The 18,074-nt window shown below is 48.1% G+C and overlaps 2 protein-coding genes across 15 annotated transcripts in view; one reads left to right on the forward strand and one right to left on the reverse strand.

The window, feature by feature from the left end:
• Positions 1-528: 528 nt before the first annotated feature.
• ESRP2 (epithelial splicing regulatory protein 2) lies at positions 529-14,639 on the forward strand (the record flags this gene model as incomplete). 14 transcript variants are annotated; one of them, XR_014238004.1, is made up of 16 exons in its annotated part: positions 529-726; positions 815-943; positions 2,446-2,559; positions 2,675-2,789; positions 3,130-3,228; positions 3,451-3,505; positions 3,570-3,680; positions 3,756-3,888; positions 3,967-4,009; positions 4,171-4,472; positions 4,588-4,800; positions 4,907-5,105; positions 5,256-5,442; positions 5,759-5,924; positions 10,064-10,192; positions 10,300-10,379. XR_014238004.1 is itself a non-coding variant. In XM_082369855.1 (16 exons), 15 exons carry the CDS (start codon positions 529-531, stop codon positions 6,087-6,089), a joined length of 2,154 nt encoding a protein of 717 aa, XP_082225981.1. In that variant the 3' UTR covers positions 6,090-6,105; positions 9,741-10,379. The 14 variants fall into 14 exon arrangements, 12 of the variants coding, with proteins under 12 accessions (XP_082225981.1, XP_082225988.1, XP_082225986.1 ...); XM_082369855.1 differs by adding an exon at positions 6,000-6,105 and having other exon boundaries at positions 9,741-10,379; XM_082369862.1 differs by adding an exon at positions 6,000-6,105 and having other exon boundaries at positions 5,340-5,442; positions 9,741-10,379.
• NFATC3 (nuclear factor of activated T cells 3) overlaps positions 7,729-18,074 on the reverse strand; it is a 131,203-nt gene continuing 120,857 nt past the window's right edge. Inside the window, 1 exon segment of the mRNA XM_082369789.1 lies at positions 7,729-9,947. Coding sequence (XP_082225915.1) covers positions 9,826-9,947 — 122 coding nt within the window. The 3' untranslated portion in view covers positions 7,729-9,825.

The following is an 18,074-nucleotide window of genomic DNA, read 5'->3' on the forward strand; positions in this document are numbered from 1 at the left end:
CTTCTTTTACCCCTCCAGACCGGCCGTCGTGACCCCCACAGCCTCCAGGCTGCCTCCTGGTGATTTTCACAAGTCCAAAGGACCCTTACGGACTAAAAAAGGCCCCTGGTTTTGCACTTTCCTTGGCGGAGGCCCGGTGGGGGAGCGGAGAGGGAAGGGGGTCGCCCCAGAAGTCAGGCAGGGCCCAATGGGGGAGCGCGAGCCCAGGCCAGCCTTGTGAGTGTGCGTGTGCAGAGCTAGCGTCTAGCGGCCCTCCCCCATGGCTCCCGGGGGCCGCCCTCGGTCACGTGGCCGGCGGGGCCGACAGGTAACTCGCCCAGAGAGGGCGGGGGCCGGTAGCCGCCCCGCCCCGCGGGGCGCCGCGGGCGGGTCTCAGCAGCGCCCACAGCGGCAGCCGGGCCGCAGGTGCCGCCCATAACACACGGTGTCCCGCCCAAGCCGATCCGCGTCTGCCGTCGGTCGGTGAGTGCGTGCGCTTCGTCGGTCCGCGTGTGTCTGTCTGGCCGAGCACCCCCTCCCTGTGCGGCCATGACTCCGCCGCCACCCCAGCCACCGCCCTCAGGCACGAACCCCGCCGCAGACTCCGCTGCCGACCCCCGTCCCGGGCCTGGACCCCTGGTCGTACTGTTCGGGGCCACGGCGGGTGCGCTGGGGCCGGACCTGGGCTCCGACGAGACCGACTTAATCCTCCTAGTCTGGCAAGTGGTGGAGCCGCGGAGCCGCCAGGTAGGGTGGAAAGAGGGCGGTGGGATCTCCAGGGAGCTTCAGGATCCGAGGGGCGCAGCGGCTGATCGGTTTTCCCCGCCGCTCGCAGGTGGGGACATTGCATAAGTCACTGGTGCGCGCCGAGGCGGCCTCACTGAGCCCGCAGTGCCGCGAGGCGAGCGGCCTGAGCGCCGACAGCCTGGCGCGGGCCGAGCCGCTGGACAAGGTGCTGCAGCAGGTGAGCGCTGGGGCCGGGGTGAATGGAGGCCCGGCCGGGCTGCAGGGACATTTCTCGGCGGGAGAGGCGGCAGGAGGCGAGGCCTGGCGCACCACAACCAACTGGCCGGGGCGGTAGGACAGGTTCCTGTTGTTTGAAACTTTCAGCGACTCCCGCGTGTGCGTGTGTCCGCGTGTGCCGGCCATTCCTAGGGGGGCGTCTTTTCAGACTTTCCAGTGGTCCACTCCTACTGAGGGGGTGGAGATGGAGGCTGCGAGACCCCTCCCAGAGTCCCCGGCCTGCGGGAGAGCTAGGCTGAGACGCCTCTGGGGACCTGCCCGGCCAGGTCTCCCAGAACAGCAGCCGGAAGCTGAAAGGGCCGAGGGGCCCAGACTTGGCCATAGGTCACGGTCCCTGCTGCCTGCATCCTCGGCCCACCCACCCGCCAGGGAGACGCTGGAGCAGGGGCGTAGGGCGGTTTCTGCCCAGGAGGCAGGCGCCGCCAGGTGTAAGCTGCTCGTCCTGGCCTGTCTCGGCCGGCTGGCCAGGCGTGGGCGCTGTCCGGACCCCGCCTGGAGGCTACCTGCCTCCTGAGTGCAAAGGCCTGGGGTGCCTCCCGGCCCTGGCTGAAGTGGGAGTCGGTTCCCTTTGCTGTTTTTCTTATCTTCATTACTGGGCTCACCCTGTGCCTGACTCTTGAGTGGAATGAGTGAAAGTGCTTTACTAGCACTAGTTCTTTCATCTTCCAACAACTCTGGTGGTTCCTGATGAGGAAACGGGCACAAAGATGTCGAACCTGAGTCTGTTCCAGAAGGACTCCCAAGGTAGCCCCCACTTGAGGAGTGTGCTGGGTTGCCTTGCTCTGTCAGCCTCAGATTGTAAAGCTGGGGTTAGGAGAGGTTCTTGGGCCTGTGGTTTGTGCTTGTACCAGTTCTCCAGCAGGGATAGAGGATGGGGGAGGGGCAGGGCAGTTTTCCGCCCCCTCTATGAGCAAACAACTCAGTGCCAGCCGGTCGATAAGATCTGGGTCAAAGCTCATGCTGCCCCTGGCGTCCAGGTGTGGAGCTCTGTCAGTTCTGTCCTTGGAGTTTCTCTGCCCCTCAGTTGGTCGGACCTAGGGGCGGGGCTGCCATTGACCATGAGCAGGCTGGGCCTCAGGCAGGACTGGGCCTCCCCCACCTGAGGGTGGTGCCTGGTCAGGGACAGGTTTAACCTGCTTTGCCCCGCCCTTTCCCACCTGGCTTGTCCTACTCCACCAGGTGTTTGCTCTGGCCCCATTCCAGACTCCTGGAGTGTGTGTGATGGGGGCTTGGGTGATATGTGACTGCTCCCATTTGGCCTGGAGAAGGTGACAGTGGACTGGGGGAGAAGGAGGACACAGAGCCAGGCCCAACAGGCATGGCCACCTCCTCCCCAGGCAGGGTAGGGCTGAACATCTGGCTGAACCAGCTTTGCAAGCCTGCGCCCTCCCTCCCCCTGCCTGCCTAGCTGTGAGTCCCTCTCTCTCCGCTCCCTATTCCTAGTTCTCACAGCTGGTGAGCGGGGATGTGGCTTTGCTGGGCGGGGGCCCCTACATGCTCTGCACTGATGGGCAGCAGCTGCTGCGACAGGTCCTGCACCCTGAGGCCTCCAGGAAGGTATGCCACCACTGAGGGCACAACAGGGGATAGGGTTCCTAGGACCCCTCTTGTCACGGGGGTGGGCAGGGCAGCTCAGTTCCCCCCATTCATCCCCATTCCCATGTGCCCCCAGAACCTGGTGCTCCCCGACACCTTCTTCTCCTTCTACGACCTCCGCAGAGAGTTCCACGTGCAGCACCCGAGCAGCCGCCCTGCCAGGGACCTCACTGTGGCCACCATGGCACAGGGTATCTGTGACCTAGCAGGATTAGGGTGGAGGGGCGGCTGTAGGCTGAATGTCTCTGAGTATGTGCATGCTGGTGGGTTGAATGAACACATGCAAGTTTACATTACCTGCTGAGTCCCTGACTGCATGTCTCTGTGCCTGTGCTGGGGCACATTTGGAATGTGGGCATATGTCTACATATGTCTGGGCTGGGGACCTTTAAGGGGATCCATGAGCTGGGCCAAAACAAATGTGTTTGCCAGGATTCTGCATGTGTCTATGTAGGGGACTTGAGCCTCAGTGGGACATGCTGGTTGCCCTCTCATGCTGGGATTTCCTCATTGTTAGTTCTCTGCTCATAGACTTGGGGCTGGAGACAGATGCCACAGAGGACGATTTTGGGGTGTGGGAAGTGAAGACAATGGTAGCTGTCATCCTCCACCTGCTTGATGGACCCAGTGGTAAGGTTCCTCTCACCACCTTTCACCTGTTCTCAGGGCTGGGTGACTGCCTACCTATTACTTCCTCCAAGTTCCCCTCCCCATTTATCACCTCTGAGAGACCACAGGGTGAAAGCCCCTTTGTTACCTCCTCATCCCCCTCAACTGTCCTCTTTTTGCAGCGCTTGGTGGGGAGACCCCCCTCCACCAGACCCTGCTGACCCCCATGCCATCTCCTCTCAGGTCAACTGTTTTCGAAGCCCGAAGTGGTAAAGCAGAAATATGAGACAGGGCCTTGGTGAGTGAGGGCAGGGTTGGGGGTGACACCAGCTGGACAGCTCTGACTGAGCCCCGCCCCACAGCAGCAAGGCTGACGTGGTGGACAGCGAGACTGTGGTTCGGGCTCGCGGGCTGCCCTGGCAGTCATCAGACCAGGACGTGGCTAGATTCTTCAAAGGGCTCAATATTGCCAGGTGGGTACAGGAGCATGGGTGGACCCAGGAGGGCAGGCCTACCCAGGAGGCACTAACGCAGCACTGGCTCCACAGGGGTGGTGTAGCGCTGTGCCTCAATGCCCAGGGCCGCAGAAATGGTGAGGCCCTCATCCGTTTTGTGGACAGCGAGCAGCGGGACCTAGCACTGCAGAGACACAAGCACCACATGGGTGTCCGCTATATCGAGGTGGGGCTCTGGGCTTGGGAGCGGAGCGGGGCAGAGCTGAGGCCGGGCAAGCATGAAACTCATGGGCTGTTCCCACAGGTATATAAAGCAACAGGAGAGGAGTTTGTAAAGATCGCAGGGGGTGAGTGTGCTCCCAACAGCATCTAGATCCCCCTGATTCTTGACCCATGTCCTGCTTCCCCGACGCCCCTTGCCTTTCTGCTCCCCTGTGTGCTAGGTGTGGGTGGGTATTTGGAAGGGCACAAATGAAGTCAGTAGGTGACTCCCACGCCCCCCACCAAGGCACTTCACTAGAGGTGGCTCGTTTCCTGTCACGGGAAGACCAAGTGATCCTGCGGCTGCGGGGACTGCCCTTCTCGGCTGGGCCAGCAGATGTGCTAGGCTTCCTGGGGCCAGAATGCCCAGTGACTGGGGGTGCCGAAGGGCTGCTCTTTGTGCGCCACCCTGACGGCCGGCCCACTGGTGATGCCTTTGCCCTCTTCGCCTGTGAGGAGCTGGCGCAGGCTGCATTACGCAGGCATAAGGGCACGCTGGGTAAGCGATACATTGAACTCTTCCGGAGCACTGCAGCCGAGGTGCAGCAGGTGAGCCACCCAGGGCTCCCCCTACCCCCGTGTGCTTCTCCAGGGTGCCCCTTCCATGCCCTCCTTGGCCCTGCCCTACTTGGCATAACCAGCCTGCTGCTTCCTTCCTTACTAGGTCCTGAACCGCTATGCCTCCAGCCCACTCCTTCCCACACTGACTGCTCCACTGCTGCCCATCCCCTTCCCACTGGCAGCTGGGACCGGGAGAGACTGTGTACGCCTTCGAGGCCTGCCCTACACAGCCACCATCGAAGACATCCTAAGCTTTCTGGGGGAGGCAGCGGCTGACATTCGGCCCCACGGTGTGCACATGGTACTCAACCAGCAGGTAAAGCTGTGTCCAGTGGGGGAGCACACTTAGTTACAGAGGGGTGTGTGACTGGGAGGAAGGCATTTTTGCACACGACAGACTGCTTACAAGATGGTGTGCACAGGGTCGGCCATCGGGTGATGCCTTCATCCAGATGACATCAGCAGAGCGGGCCCTAGCTGCTGCTCAGCGTTGCCATAAGAAAGCAATGAAGGAACGCTATGTGGAGGTGGTCCCCTGCTCCACAGAGGAGATGAGCCATGTCCTGATGGGGGGCACCTTGGGTCGCAGTGGCATGTCCCCTCCACCCTGCAAGCTGCCCTGTGAGTGTCCCAGGGGGCTGGGGAAGAAGGAGGCATGTGGGGGCCAGGCTGTTATAACCCTCATTTTCTACGGTGGGGACTCCCTTCTGGCTGCCCCACCCAGGGCAGTGCTGGGCTCCCTGCAGATACGCTCTCTACTTCTGCCTCTAGGCCTCTCACCGCCCACCTACGCCACCTTCCAGGCCACCCCAACACTCATTCCCACTGAGACAGCAGCTCTGTATCCCTCTTCAGCACTGCTCCCAGCTGCCAGGGTGCCCGCTGCCCCCACCCCGGTTGCCTACTACCCAGGGCCAGCCACTCAACTCTACATGAACTACACAGCTTACTACCCCAGGTACCCTGCTGCTAAGATTACTTCACAGTCTTGCCCCCTTGTCCTGGTTTGGGGGAGGATCATGATCCCCTTCCTGGGCCAAATAACTCAAGGTCTGCTGGAACTTCAACTTTACTCTGAGACGACAAGGGAGTGACAGATGTGGGCTGACTGATGCCATCTACAAACTAGAACAGAGATGACTCTGTAGAGACAGGGGTATTAGGGAGGAGGAAATGAACCAAACACAAGGCAGAGGCAAGGGAAGAGGCAGGTAGGTCTTGGTCTAGGCCACAGGTGGCACTGCACTACTAAATCCCTGCCTTTCCCACCCTAGCCCCCCAGTCTCCCCCACCACTGTGGGCTACCTCACCACGCCCCCTGCTGCCCTGGCCTCTGCTCCCACCTCAGTGTTGTCCCAGCCAGGAGCCCTGGTCCGTATGCAGGGTGTCCCATACACAGCTGGTATGAAGGATCTGCTCAGCGTCTTCCAGGCCTACCAGGTGAGGTGTGGCTGGAGGGCTTGGGAACCTGGCTGAGCCTGGAGCTCCCCGCCTAAATATCTGTCACTTCTGCAGCTAGCCCCCGATGACTACACCAGTCTGATGCCTGTTGGTGACCCACCTCGCACTGTGCTACAGGCCCCCAAAGAATGGGTGTGTTTGTAGGTGAGGGAGCCAGGAGGTAAGAGCTGGCTGATGTCCTCAGCTAACGGGACTCTCCTGCATCCAGAGAACCAGGGCCCTCAACCTGGTAGCTTCTTTCTGGCTTCTCAGAATTCTCAGAAGGCCCCCAGAGGAGCTCAAGCCCCAGCTCCATCCCCCCTACTTATTACTCTCCCTGTTCACCCCAAAGATGATGGCTGGACCCTGAATGCAGGGCTGGGGGTGGAATGGCACTACCCTGCTCCCAGTGGTCTGATCTGGGCCTTTTAAGTAGCAGAGAGCCTTTGTTCTGTTCAGGCTATGGTCCATGCCTACAGATTCCATAGGGCTGATGTCCATAGCAGGCTTGCTTGCTTTTTAAAAAATGTAAACCCTGGTGCCTTTAGCGTATGACTCCAGGGAGCTTCTGAGTAAAGATCCCAATGTTCTACCTTCCCCTGTCCCTTCTGATGGGGCGCAGGGGGGCAGGGTGGCAGAGAGCGCTGGCCCCAGTCCCCAGGATACTGACCTCCGTGGTCACATTGCGCCAGTGGTGGTCCCACCTAAGGATGCTAGCCCCCCTCTAGCGTGACACAAAGAATAACAGATGGCAAAAATCACAGGCTGTTTTGATGGACTGTACTGCAATATCCCCAGAGGACAATAGGGGGCAGGAGGCCCTCACACAAAAACTCAGGCTTGACTTTTAAAGGGACTTCTGCCTACTTTTCATGCACACCTTGGGCAGGTCAGTTGTCCTGAACTCAGCAGACACCTTGGAATGTCCTTTGCACCCATTAGAGGGTGCTGAACTGAAGCTTCGGAAGGAATTTGGAACTCTACCCTCTCCTCCGTAAAATAAACAAAGGTTCCCAACCAAGTGGACTTTTTAAAAGCCAAAGTGCCCTTCACTGTGGCACAGAGTGAGGGGCTCCACACCAGCCCCATGCAGAGGAACACTCAGGCAGATTTCAAGGAGACTGTTGACCTGTCACCGTTTATTATTTCAGCACTGTAACTGAGGAGCCTGAATTGCTGGCTCTTCTTCCCTTTGTATTTGTGTAAGGAGCACTGTACTCCTATAAAAGGTTTTAAAATACAAAATGTACAAGAAAACACAATCTCAAGTGCTGTAAACATAACTGAGAATCAGTTCCTTAATTGAACATCATCCATTTTATAAAATACAAGGTTTCAACTTGAACCCAATCTGAGCCTTACAGATGACCATCTGTTCTGAGTATCAAAAACAAACAGGGCATTACAGCCAGACTCAGCAGAGCTCTGGTGATAGTGGCTAACCCTGGGCAGGGGTGGGTTGCACCCCGGGCAGCAGCACCACACCTGAACCCAAAGACATCTGTTCCTAGCTGTTTTCAGCCATGTTTCTCTGTGCATCTCCAGTAAGCAGAAGGCTGCTCATCCCATTCCTCAACCCAAGATATTGCATGGGTTGGAGGGGGAAGAGGTGGGTCCTAGCACATGCCCAGTTGCTCAGTGTTGTTACTAGAAATCAATTTGCATAGTCCAATGGATGTGTGCTGTAACACCACTATATGTTGCACAAAAATTAAGGTATTTATCTACAAAACCAAAAAATACTGTCTTTTACACCAAAGCTTTTACAAAGCTGATACAAAACTGCTTACATAGTATACAAGGCTCTATTTTAAAATTTAATTTTTATTTTAAATAGGAAAGAGCATTTCTAGTGCTACAGGCATCAAGGTATTTAAAAGGCATCAAAATTTGGTGCATAGCAACTCTGTATCATAGAGGCTTTTATTCTTGAGGGCAGCAGAGCACCCCCAAAGGGTCTTGCAAGGGAAGCTCTTGCAAGAACCCCATGTGAGGCAGCTACACCAGGGGCAAGAGAGTGGAGGCAAGTCTGGCCAACTCTCTGGAACTTCACCTCAAGGCGGCCAGCCGCCGCAACCCCTCCAAAGGAAACTCTGGGCTTCCAACCACAGGCCCTGAAGCAAATCTCACTATCCACACTGTGACACAAAACTCACTTTCAAAGAAAATGTGACAACACCAGGCTCCAAGAAGGACTAGAGTGATTTGCTGAAGTACAGGCATTTTTTTCTAACTAATTTTAGGGAGAAATCTAAAACATCATGGCTTAAAGGAAAAAAAAAAAAAAAGACCATACTTCCTCATTCTGGGTCAATAGCTCCTAACTGGTTGACTAGAGGTGGTAGGCAATGAGCTGGCTCCCTCCACCCAGGCCTCACTTGGCCTCAGTAGACAGTCCTGGCATCTAGGACCCACAATCCCCTGGAATAATAGCATCAAGCCTTTGACCAGCCCAGCACACTGTCTTACATGTAGGCACTCAGAAAATTTGCTTCCTGAATAAAAGTACATTTCATTTGAAAACATACTGCAAACTTCAGGGGTGTTGAAGTAGGCCCAGGCCTTGGAACGGGAAACTAATCCCATTAAGGGGAGGGGTAAGTGCAGGGTTTGAAAAAAGCACCCAAGTCGGGCACCTCCTTTGGTAGACAGCAGGCTGGAGTTTCTTGCTGGCCCCGCCTTGGGCACCAGCCTTACCAGCAGCAGCACCAGGGCATCTTTGGTGTGGAGGGTCAGGTTTAGAATGCTATCTCATTTTTGGAATTGCCTCAAAGCCTTTTAGAAAAAGGCTATTTTTTAGGCCAGGCAGATGGGAGGGTAGGCCAGAATCATTTTAGGCTGTAAACACAATGAGGGAAAAGCCTTCCATGCCAGTGTAAATCTTAAAAGCGTCCCATCTGGAATCCTGAATGTTCTCTACTCCTGTCTTGAAGCATAGCTCATTTGTACTTAGCTTCTGACACAGCCTGGCCTCTAGAGATAAGCTAGAAGCAGCAAAGTTGCCTAAACAAATCATCACAAGATTGTGGCAGCCAAATGCAGATGCTTCCACTTGGAAAAGGTCTGGGACCAGAGGACCCAAAAGGGAAGAGTACTCCACAGTCTACCTGTTTGTAGGATGGCAGGAAATTAAAGCTACCAAGCTAAGAAACCCCACCTTTCAAAGTTCCCTTACATGTAGTTATCTTACCCAAGGCCCTGAGGGAAAAAAGCAATTTCAACATGGAGACAGCATGGAGAGATTGCAGGACGATTACCTAGAAAGTTACGAAAATGCTATGCTCTGGAATGTCATTTTATATTCCAACACTTCAGTGATTGGAATGGTGTCATTTTATCTAACAGTTTACTTTTATAAAGAGGTATGAGCTACATTTGGCTTTACTTCCTATGAATCTATGAAAGGCTTCAGGACACATGCTGAGTTTCCGAGGCATAGGTGTGGGCTTGGGGGAATAATTTTTTTTTAATGTTTGCCTCTGGAAGGTTTTATCAAAAGTTTCTACTTTAAAAATATCATCAAAGCTAAAGAGTCCTTCAAATGACAATAAAGCAGTACAAATCACCAATCCTAGCTAAGCAACCAGATCACCTGCAAAAGCAGCACCTCTGAAATGGAGAGCCTGCTGCATTCACACTCAAAGCACCCATCATATAAAAGTATCCTATTTAAATATAAAAAGCAAAGCTCATTTCCCCAAAGATCAGACAGCCTGTGCTGCTCCTGTTCTTTTAAAAAATCTACCCAAGGCCTGAGTTGGAGGAATGCTGCTTTCCCCACGTATGGTGATCCCAACTCCTGGCTCCATCCTGAAGGTTGCAGAGTTGGAAGCCCAAGGTCCAAAGAGAGAAACATGCTGAGAAGTACATGATGGTGGACACAAGGCTGCAGTGAGCGCTGTTAGAGCCCGTCGGATCTTCCTAAATCCAGGGAATCAGGACCTGGGAGGGGAGCCTGCCTGCTCGCCCCTGTTCCTTGGGAAACAGAAATCTGGGACATGTCTCTCCCAATTACCTCGTTCACTGAAAAACAAGAAAGGGAAGAGTGATTAGTGACCTCTGTGTGACTGACCATATGATGCTCAATGCCAAGCACTATTTCAAAGACATTTTTTCCCTTTTCATCGCTTTCTATAAAGATAAAGGCAGTGCTTGAAGTCTGCTCTTGAACTGGATGGCAACATCACTCCAAAAGTTGTTCCAGACCCGCCCCCTTCTCTACCTTTCAGTTCAATTTTCTTTGGGAAGGGGAATGGCTGGGGAAAAAGGTAAACATTCTTACCCTCACTCTAAAGGCTCTTGCTCTAGCAGAAGATAGGATACTTTTGAAATGTGTTCACCTTAATCTAACTTTTCCTTAATTTCATCCCTTTAGGAGAGTTTTCCCTTTCTGATTCCTGCACTGCACCTGTATATAAAGTAAATGAAAATAAATGCTTTGATGAGAGTAAACCATTGAGATTTGGGGGTTATTTTGTTACCCTATGCTAATGCAAACATCCTTTATCATGTGGGGGCATTTGTATTACTTCTGATCCTTTCAGAAAAGGCTCTTGATTTTGTTGGTTTCTATGATGTGCCAAGCACCTCAGGAAGCACAGTCTTCTGTGAGGTCCAGTGCAAAGAGTTTTAATCTTAAGGAACCAACATAGACAGGAACACCCCAAATAAGAAACTTTAGTTCTCTCACCATGAGAACTCTTCGCTTTGAAATGAAAATTCTTTGCTTTATCGACTAGATTCTATACTAATTCCACTCTTAGGCATATACTCAAGAGAGCTGAAAACATACATCCACATAAAAACTTGTACTCAAATGTTCATACCAGCATTATTCATAATAGCTCCAAAGTGGAAATAACCCAAACGTCTACCATTAATGAATGAATAAACAAAATGTGGTCTATTCCACAAAATGAAATATTATTCAGTCTTAAAAAAGAATGAAGTTCTAATACATGCTACAACATGGATGAACCTTGAAAACATTATGCTAAGTGAAAGAAGCCAAACACAAAAGGTCATATATTGTTTGATTCCATTTATATAAAATGGCCAGAACTGACAGAAAATAAATAGGTGGTTGCCAGGAGTAATGGGAAGGAAGGAATGGGGAGTGACTGCTCAGGGGTATGGGGTTTCTTTCTGGAGTAATGAAAATGTTTAAAAATTAGATACTGATGATGGTTGCACAACTCTATGAATATACTAAAAAACCAATGAATTGTGTATTTTCAAGGATGAATTTTATAGTAATGAATTATATCTCAATACAGCTGTTATAAACAAAAATAGACCAAGACAAAAAAAATCTCTATAATTAGCATTTGAAGTGATCATAGAGCAAAGGAGACACTAATGATTGTTTAAGAAATCTTCAAGGACTTCCCTGGTGGTGCAGTGGTTAAGAATCTGCCTGCCAATGCAGGGGACACAGGTTCAATCCCTGGTCCGGGAAGATCCCACATGCCGTGGAGCAACTAAGCCTGTGCGCCACAACTACTGAGCCTGCATTCTAGAGCCCACGTGCCACAACTACTGAAGCCCGTGTGCCTAGAGCCCATGCTCCGCAACAAAAGAAGCCACCACAATGAGAAGCCCATGCACTGCAACAAAGAGTAGCCCCCACTTGCCGTAACTAGAGAGAAAGCCCACGTGCAGCAACAGAGACCCAATGCAGCCAAAAAAAAAAAAAAAAGATTAAAAAAAGGAAAAGAGGACTTCCCTGGTGGCGCAGTGGTTAAGAATCTGCCTGCCAATGCAGGGGACACAGGTTCGTGCCCTGGTCCGGGAAGATGCCACATACCGTGGAGCAACTAAGCCCGTGCGCCACAACTACTGAGCCTGCACTCTAGAGCCCACGTGCCACAACTACTGAGCCTGTGTGCCACAACTACTGAAGCCCACGTGCCTAGAGCCCATGCTCCGCAACAGTAGAAGCCACTGCAGTGAGAAGCCTGCCCACCGCAACGAAGAGTAGCCCCCACTCCCCACAACTAGAGAAAGCCCGTGCAGCAACGAAGACCCAGCACAGCCAAAAATAAATTAATTAATTTAAAAAAAAGAAATGGCTTCAAACCCCTTAAAAAAAATCTTCAAATATTAACATCTAATCTTTTTATTGTTTAGGTAGTTAAGAAAAAAATTCTTCAAACTCATATACTCATCATGGCTATAAGGAGAATGGAACTAACATTCGCTCCACAAATATTTATTGAGTATCCATGGGTTAACTTTAGAGTTGAAATTTATATCTTATTTCAGTTAATCTTCACAGCATTTTAAGATCACTATTACCCCACTTTACAGATCAGTTAACAGAGGCTTTGCCAGTTCACACAATTTTCTTAGTAAATGGTAGAATCAGTTTCAAAACACCTGTTCAACTTCTTGAAGGCCAAAAGAGTAGAAGAGCATGGAAATCATTTAGACAAAGATAATGCAAAGGACCTGGACATGTGTGGTGCTCACAGTGAGTCTGGTGATGGTAAGAAGAGGGAAAGAGGAAAGGACTGATTCGCCACTACCACCAACGTTTTAAGTCTAGGAAGAATAGCGCTGTCACTACTGGAAATAAGCTGAGGAGGAATTTAGAGGAGGAAGGTGGTAGGTTAGGTCTGGAATTGGATTTGGAAATTAGAACATCCAAATGGAAAAATCTTATGGGTAAGGGACTACACTCAATGGTCAGAGCAAGAAGAGATGTATGTATCTTCTTACTAGAGACCTGGAAGTATGGGAGCAGTTTCATAGTTCCACTGAGGAGCAAAAGGCTGAAGAAAAAAAGAGTGGGAGTAGCCTTGTGATCTGATGAGAAAATAGGACCTGGGAAAGCAAATATATAAGCAAAGGAATGGCCTGGAAATTAGGTTTGGCTTGAATACAGGCTCTGCCACTAATTCCATGTGTGTCCTTGGACAAATTACTTCATATATCTAAGACTCCCATTTCCTTAGCTATACAATGATGGTGTTAAACTAATAAGGTCTCTTTAACTGTAGAAGTCTGTGAGTTGTCATCGGACAAATTTTCAAGTGGCAGTACTCAGAAGGGCAAAGAAGTGAAGGATAAAAATTTGGCTTGACTGTGGTTAGTATTTAATGTAGAATAGTAAAGAAGTGGGACTAGTAAAGCAATTATACTCCAATAAAGATGTTAAAAAAAATTTTTTTTTAAAGTGAAGCAAAGAAGTAGGACTAGAAGCTAAAGGAATCTAACTACAAAAGGATGAAGATTAAGCAGTGTTGGCTAGCTCTAATAATCACTAACTGAGATCAATTTTTGAAGGTCATTGGTACAGACTTATGAAGGTCTTTGTCAGATAGAGGATGCTTTTCAAGTAAATTTTCCAGGCTAAGATTTATTGACCATTCATGATGGTTTGCAAAGAAGGATGGAATTAATCTAAACTGACTCCTGACTGCTAGAAATAACTCACTGAAATAGTTTCTATGTAAATGAAAAGTTATGGGGATGCTCTGCATGACAATACATTTTCTCTTCAGTTTCCTCATAAGTATAATGGAGATTTTTGAAAAACCTCTTATACAGTAAATAAAGGGACATAAATAGACAAGGCAGCCTTTGGCACCTCTGTCATAACAAGGGAGCAGTGTTTTCAGTGTAGATTCTATGTGTGGGTCTATGGGGTAGTCTCGTGCTAAGGAAGAGCACAAGGATGGCCCGTGATCTCTCTGCACGGCCTCTAACACTACTCATGGCATTAGACTATCAGTAGGCATCAGTATTATCTGTCTCTTGAACAGCCTGTGAACTCCTGAAGGACAAGGACTTTACTACCGAGGAAACATCAATTTCTGATGACTGAATAAATGGATCATAATTCAGTACAATTACTTGGAAGCTATTTGGAATAGTACCCTGAAAGTTCATTAGGTGGTGGGGCTGGAAAGGGACCAGAGAATGTTATTAAGATTAACACAAGGCATCTGATTTTGATTTTGGCAGTATCTATTTTAAACAGGTCTCACAGCAGCAGTGGCAAAAAGCCAAATATAGAATCAAGTACCCAGCTCACATTCAAGTCATCTTTCCTGTCGCTTATTCCTTCCAAAGACGGTAACTTCAGAGATGTTCCAGGCTGCCATTGAACACACCTTTTTCAAATCTTGTCTCATTGTTCAAGTTTTACAACAAGATGATTAAAAATGGTGCTTTATCATCGAAAACCATGTGATATATTGTTTTCCTGTGTCTTTATGAGGAAGTCAGTGCTTACATTTTCTTAAGGATGAGGGTCTATAACAAGCACTACCCACCCACTTACCAAGTACACTTTGATGATAAGGATAAACACATCATTTTCTGAAGAAGTCAGGTGGTGACCTTTATAGCAAAAGCCTGATCGAAGGTGTGTTATTTCTGTTCCCCCTTACCAAAGTTCTGCTGTTCTTTTGCCTAGTGTGTAACCTCATTTAGTTAAACCAACCTGCAAGGTTCCTGATAGTTCAGGATTTTAAGACTAGGATAAAGCTAAGAAGATTTTCCACAAAGAAGCACTCAAGCCGACTATACTCAAATATACTTTAATATATAATAATCAGTCAGTAGATTTAAGTTCCAAAAGGGCAAGGAACTTGTCTATCTTGTTCTCCATTGACTCCTTAGTGCTTGGTAAATATTGAGTGCTGATTAAAGTTATGTATCAATTGAATCTTTAATGTAATATGGGACTTGGCAAAACAACAACAAAAATTATGCTCAAATAATAGCTACTGAATATGAATTTTAGGCCAGGGAGTCAGAACTGTAACAAAGCAGTCCCTTCACCATCCTTTAGCAATAACTTGAGCACAGTGTGGTATCCAAGCCCACTGCTCTCCTTTGCCCCCTCACTTCACACTTAGGCTGGGGGCTCTGGGCTCTGGCTCCCACCTCTGGGTTCCTGAGATAGCCTTTTAATGTGACTGGCCAAAATTTGTCAACTTGAGCAAATTAAAATTATTACTGGTAAACAAATCTATAATGTAATTTATATGTAAATCATTAGCAATCTTGATAAATACAGTACTAATTTCTTTAAAAAATTAGTGCTTGCAATTTTCACTTCCTTTTGAATGTATATATGCATGAATTTATTGATTTATTTAAGTCATACTCCGCAAAGCACGTGAGTTGGCTTTATTTTTTTTTCACCAATTTAAGGTAAAAACATAAGGAGTTGTTTATGCCCCTACTGTACAATTTTATCACTTCCCCCCTATAAAGAGTAAAGTGAATTAAAAGCCTAGAACAAGGGTCAACAGCCCTCAACACCCGTGGTAACAGGTTATGTAGGTCACAGCATTTGGCCTACTTGTGGCAGCTACCGTCCTTGACTCCCATTACCCCAACACCTGGCTTGCCTATGCTACCACAACAGAAGTAGTCAGAGCCATCAGCAATATTCGCTGTAAGAAAAAACAACTTTTCTTTTTTTTATCCAAGAAATGTTCAAATTAGCAGTCCACTGTAATGCTATCTCTACACACAAGAATGAGGTGTTTGAGTAACAACCGGCCTCTTATTTAGAGCTACTTCCAATGCTTACGGATTCAGAGTTAGAGCTGGCAAGCATGGTAGGGTATGAAATCTCACCACCAGGTGGAGGGGCAGGGTAACCCAGGGCACTGCCTTTGGAGTAGGCGGATGCACATTGTCAAACAAACAAAAGTTCAAAGGGCCTTCATAACTAGCATCTGAGCACCTTGATCACTTTTGTAGAGTATTTTTTGGTATAATCAGTCTCCATTTATGTATACTATTTCATTTTAAAGCTGCAATGAACATTCATCAAAGTTTAGCAAATTCATCTTTTCTTCCTTTCCTTACACCCCAAGATTTAAAGGTATAATTCATTCTCTGGGTGAACAATTTTATGGAGATATTACATTTTATAAAATGAAGGCCATATATAAGTACAATCATTTTCTGAATTTTACTTGAAATGAAGAAATAAGAGAAATTTGGAAGTAAAGGAATAGAAATTATTTTAAATGGATGAAAAACTAGTATTACTTTATGGTTTATTACTCTATAAGCATAGTTTTCCTAAGATTTACTTTTAGGTTATTAGATAAGTTATAAGTATACCATCTAAATGAAATATATAAAATACTGAATTCAACTATTTATGGAATGAGCTGAAGAATTAATTTGCATTTATCAAAATCTGATTAATTTGCCTTTTCGAGCTGAAGACAGAAAAAAGTTCCTGAAAACTTAGAAGGTACCTATGGTAGACTGCTAAATGTCCTAATTCATTCTTCTCTAGTAATTGAGTTTAACTAGTCACAGGGCCACTCAGCTACAGACTACATTTCCTGGCTTCCCTTTTGTAGCAAGGTATGACCATGTAACTTGCTTTCTCTAATTAAGTTTGAGTAAAAGTGATGTGTGCATCTTCCTCATCACTTGCTCAGTAACCTCTTCCCCTCCTTTTCACACCCCTTGCTTTGGGCTAAGACTCAGTCAACGTGGTGACTCTGCTTTGACAATACCTAAAGAGGTAGAGGAACAACTAAATGAAACAGGAATCCTGATCTCTGAATTACCGTAAGGTGTGAGAGAAAATTCCAGTGTAGTTAAGACACTGTATTTTGGGATCTATGTTATAATAACCTAGCTTACATTACTAACAAAAATAAAACTCACCACCATAAAGGTAAGACAGAAAGAATATTTAAGCATTTTAAGCAAGAACCAAGATAACCAGCTTGAGCTCTATCATACCAAGTTTTTAACTAAGTTATTTTATTCCATTCCATTCTATTCTATTCTATTTTTTGGCTGCGTTGTGTGGTTTGCAGGATCTTAGTTCCCTGACCAGGGATTGAACCCGGGCCCCGGCAGTGAAAGCACCAAGTCCTAACCACTGGTTAGGAATTCACCTAAGGGAATTCACCAGGGAATTCCCTAAGTTATTTTAAGTTTTACACTGAACTCTAGATAGCTTCCAACCATAGGACAGATTGAAAATTACATGCACAATGATTAGAAGATACCCTTCACTTTTAACATTAGATTTAATACTACTAAAAGGAAATTATGACACTTTTTTCCACAACTGACTGAGGGGGAGATCAGTCCTATTATTAAGGGTCCTTTCTTTCTAAGAAACCTCTTATATATGTGATACTATACTAAGTGTCATACAGATCTTTCCTCTAGAAAAAGTTGTAACTCAAAACATTCTACAAACATTAAGTCTCCAGCTGAGTACACAGTACACAGTTACTTGAAAGTATATTCAAGTATCAGCACGTATGTTTTTGTATCAGTAAAAACTGAAATGTGGGGGGGAAAAAACCCCAAAAGAAAAACCTTCTTTTCAACTTAGGTTAAGATGTGAGCTTCTGGGGACTTCCCTGGAGGCGCAGTGGTTAAGAATCCGCCTGCCAATGCAGGGGACATGGGTTCGAGCCCTGGTCCAGGAAGATCCCACATGCCGCGGAGCAACTAAGCCCGTGAGCCACAACTACTGAGCCAGCGCTCTAGAGCCCACGAGCCACAACTACTGAAGTCCGCGCGCCTAGAGCCCGGCTCCGCAACAGAAGAAGGCACCGCAATGAGAAGCCCGCGCACTGCAACGAAGAGTAGCCCCCACTCACCACAACTAGAGAAAGCCTGAGCGCGGCAACAAAGACCCAACACAGCCAAAAATAAATAAATTAAAAAAAAAAAAAAGATGTGGGATTCTGAATTTTAGGCCTATCAGAAGACTGTCCTTTTCCTTATTTTTTTTCATTTTGTACATTTTCTCTGAGTAATCTTGTCCATTTCTATATACTGTACTGTTGACTCCCACATCTGTTGTCTCCAGGGCCCAAACCTGAGCTCCAGAGCTGTAAACCCACATGACTCATTCCACACCTATGCTATGAATCCCACATGCTTGCCTCTTCAAGACCTTGCCCCATCAATTTCCTGCACTCTTCCATCTCTTTAATCAATCTACCCACCCACTCTCTCCTCCTGGATTCTTTTCATCATTGCTTAAATATGGGTAAGTCTCTATCTCAAACAAGCAAGCAAGCAAACAAATAAAAACCCTAGACCCCACATGGCCCTCTATATCTAATTTTTTTCTTTCATTGTTTAACATCTTAAAGGAGTTATCTACACTGCCTGCTGTTTCTCTATTCTTACCTC

The sequence above is a fragment of the Balaenoptera borealis genome (assembly GCF_965194805.1).
Source record: "Balaenoptera borealis genome assembly, chromosome: 19".
Taxonomy (NCBI): Eukaryota; Metazoa; Chordata; class Mammalia; order Artiodactyla; family Balaenopteridae; genus Balaenoptera; species Balaenoptera borealis.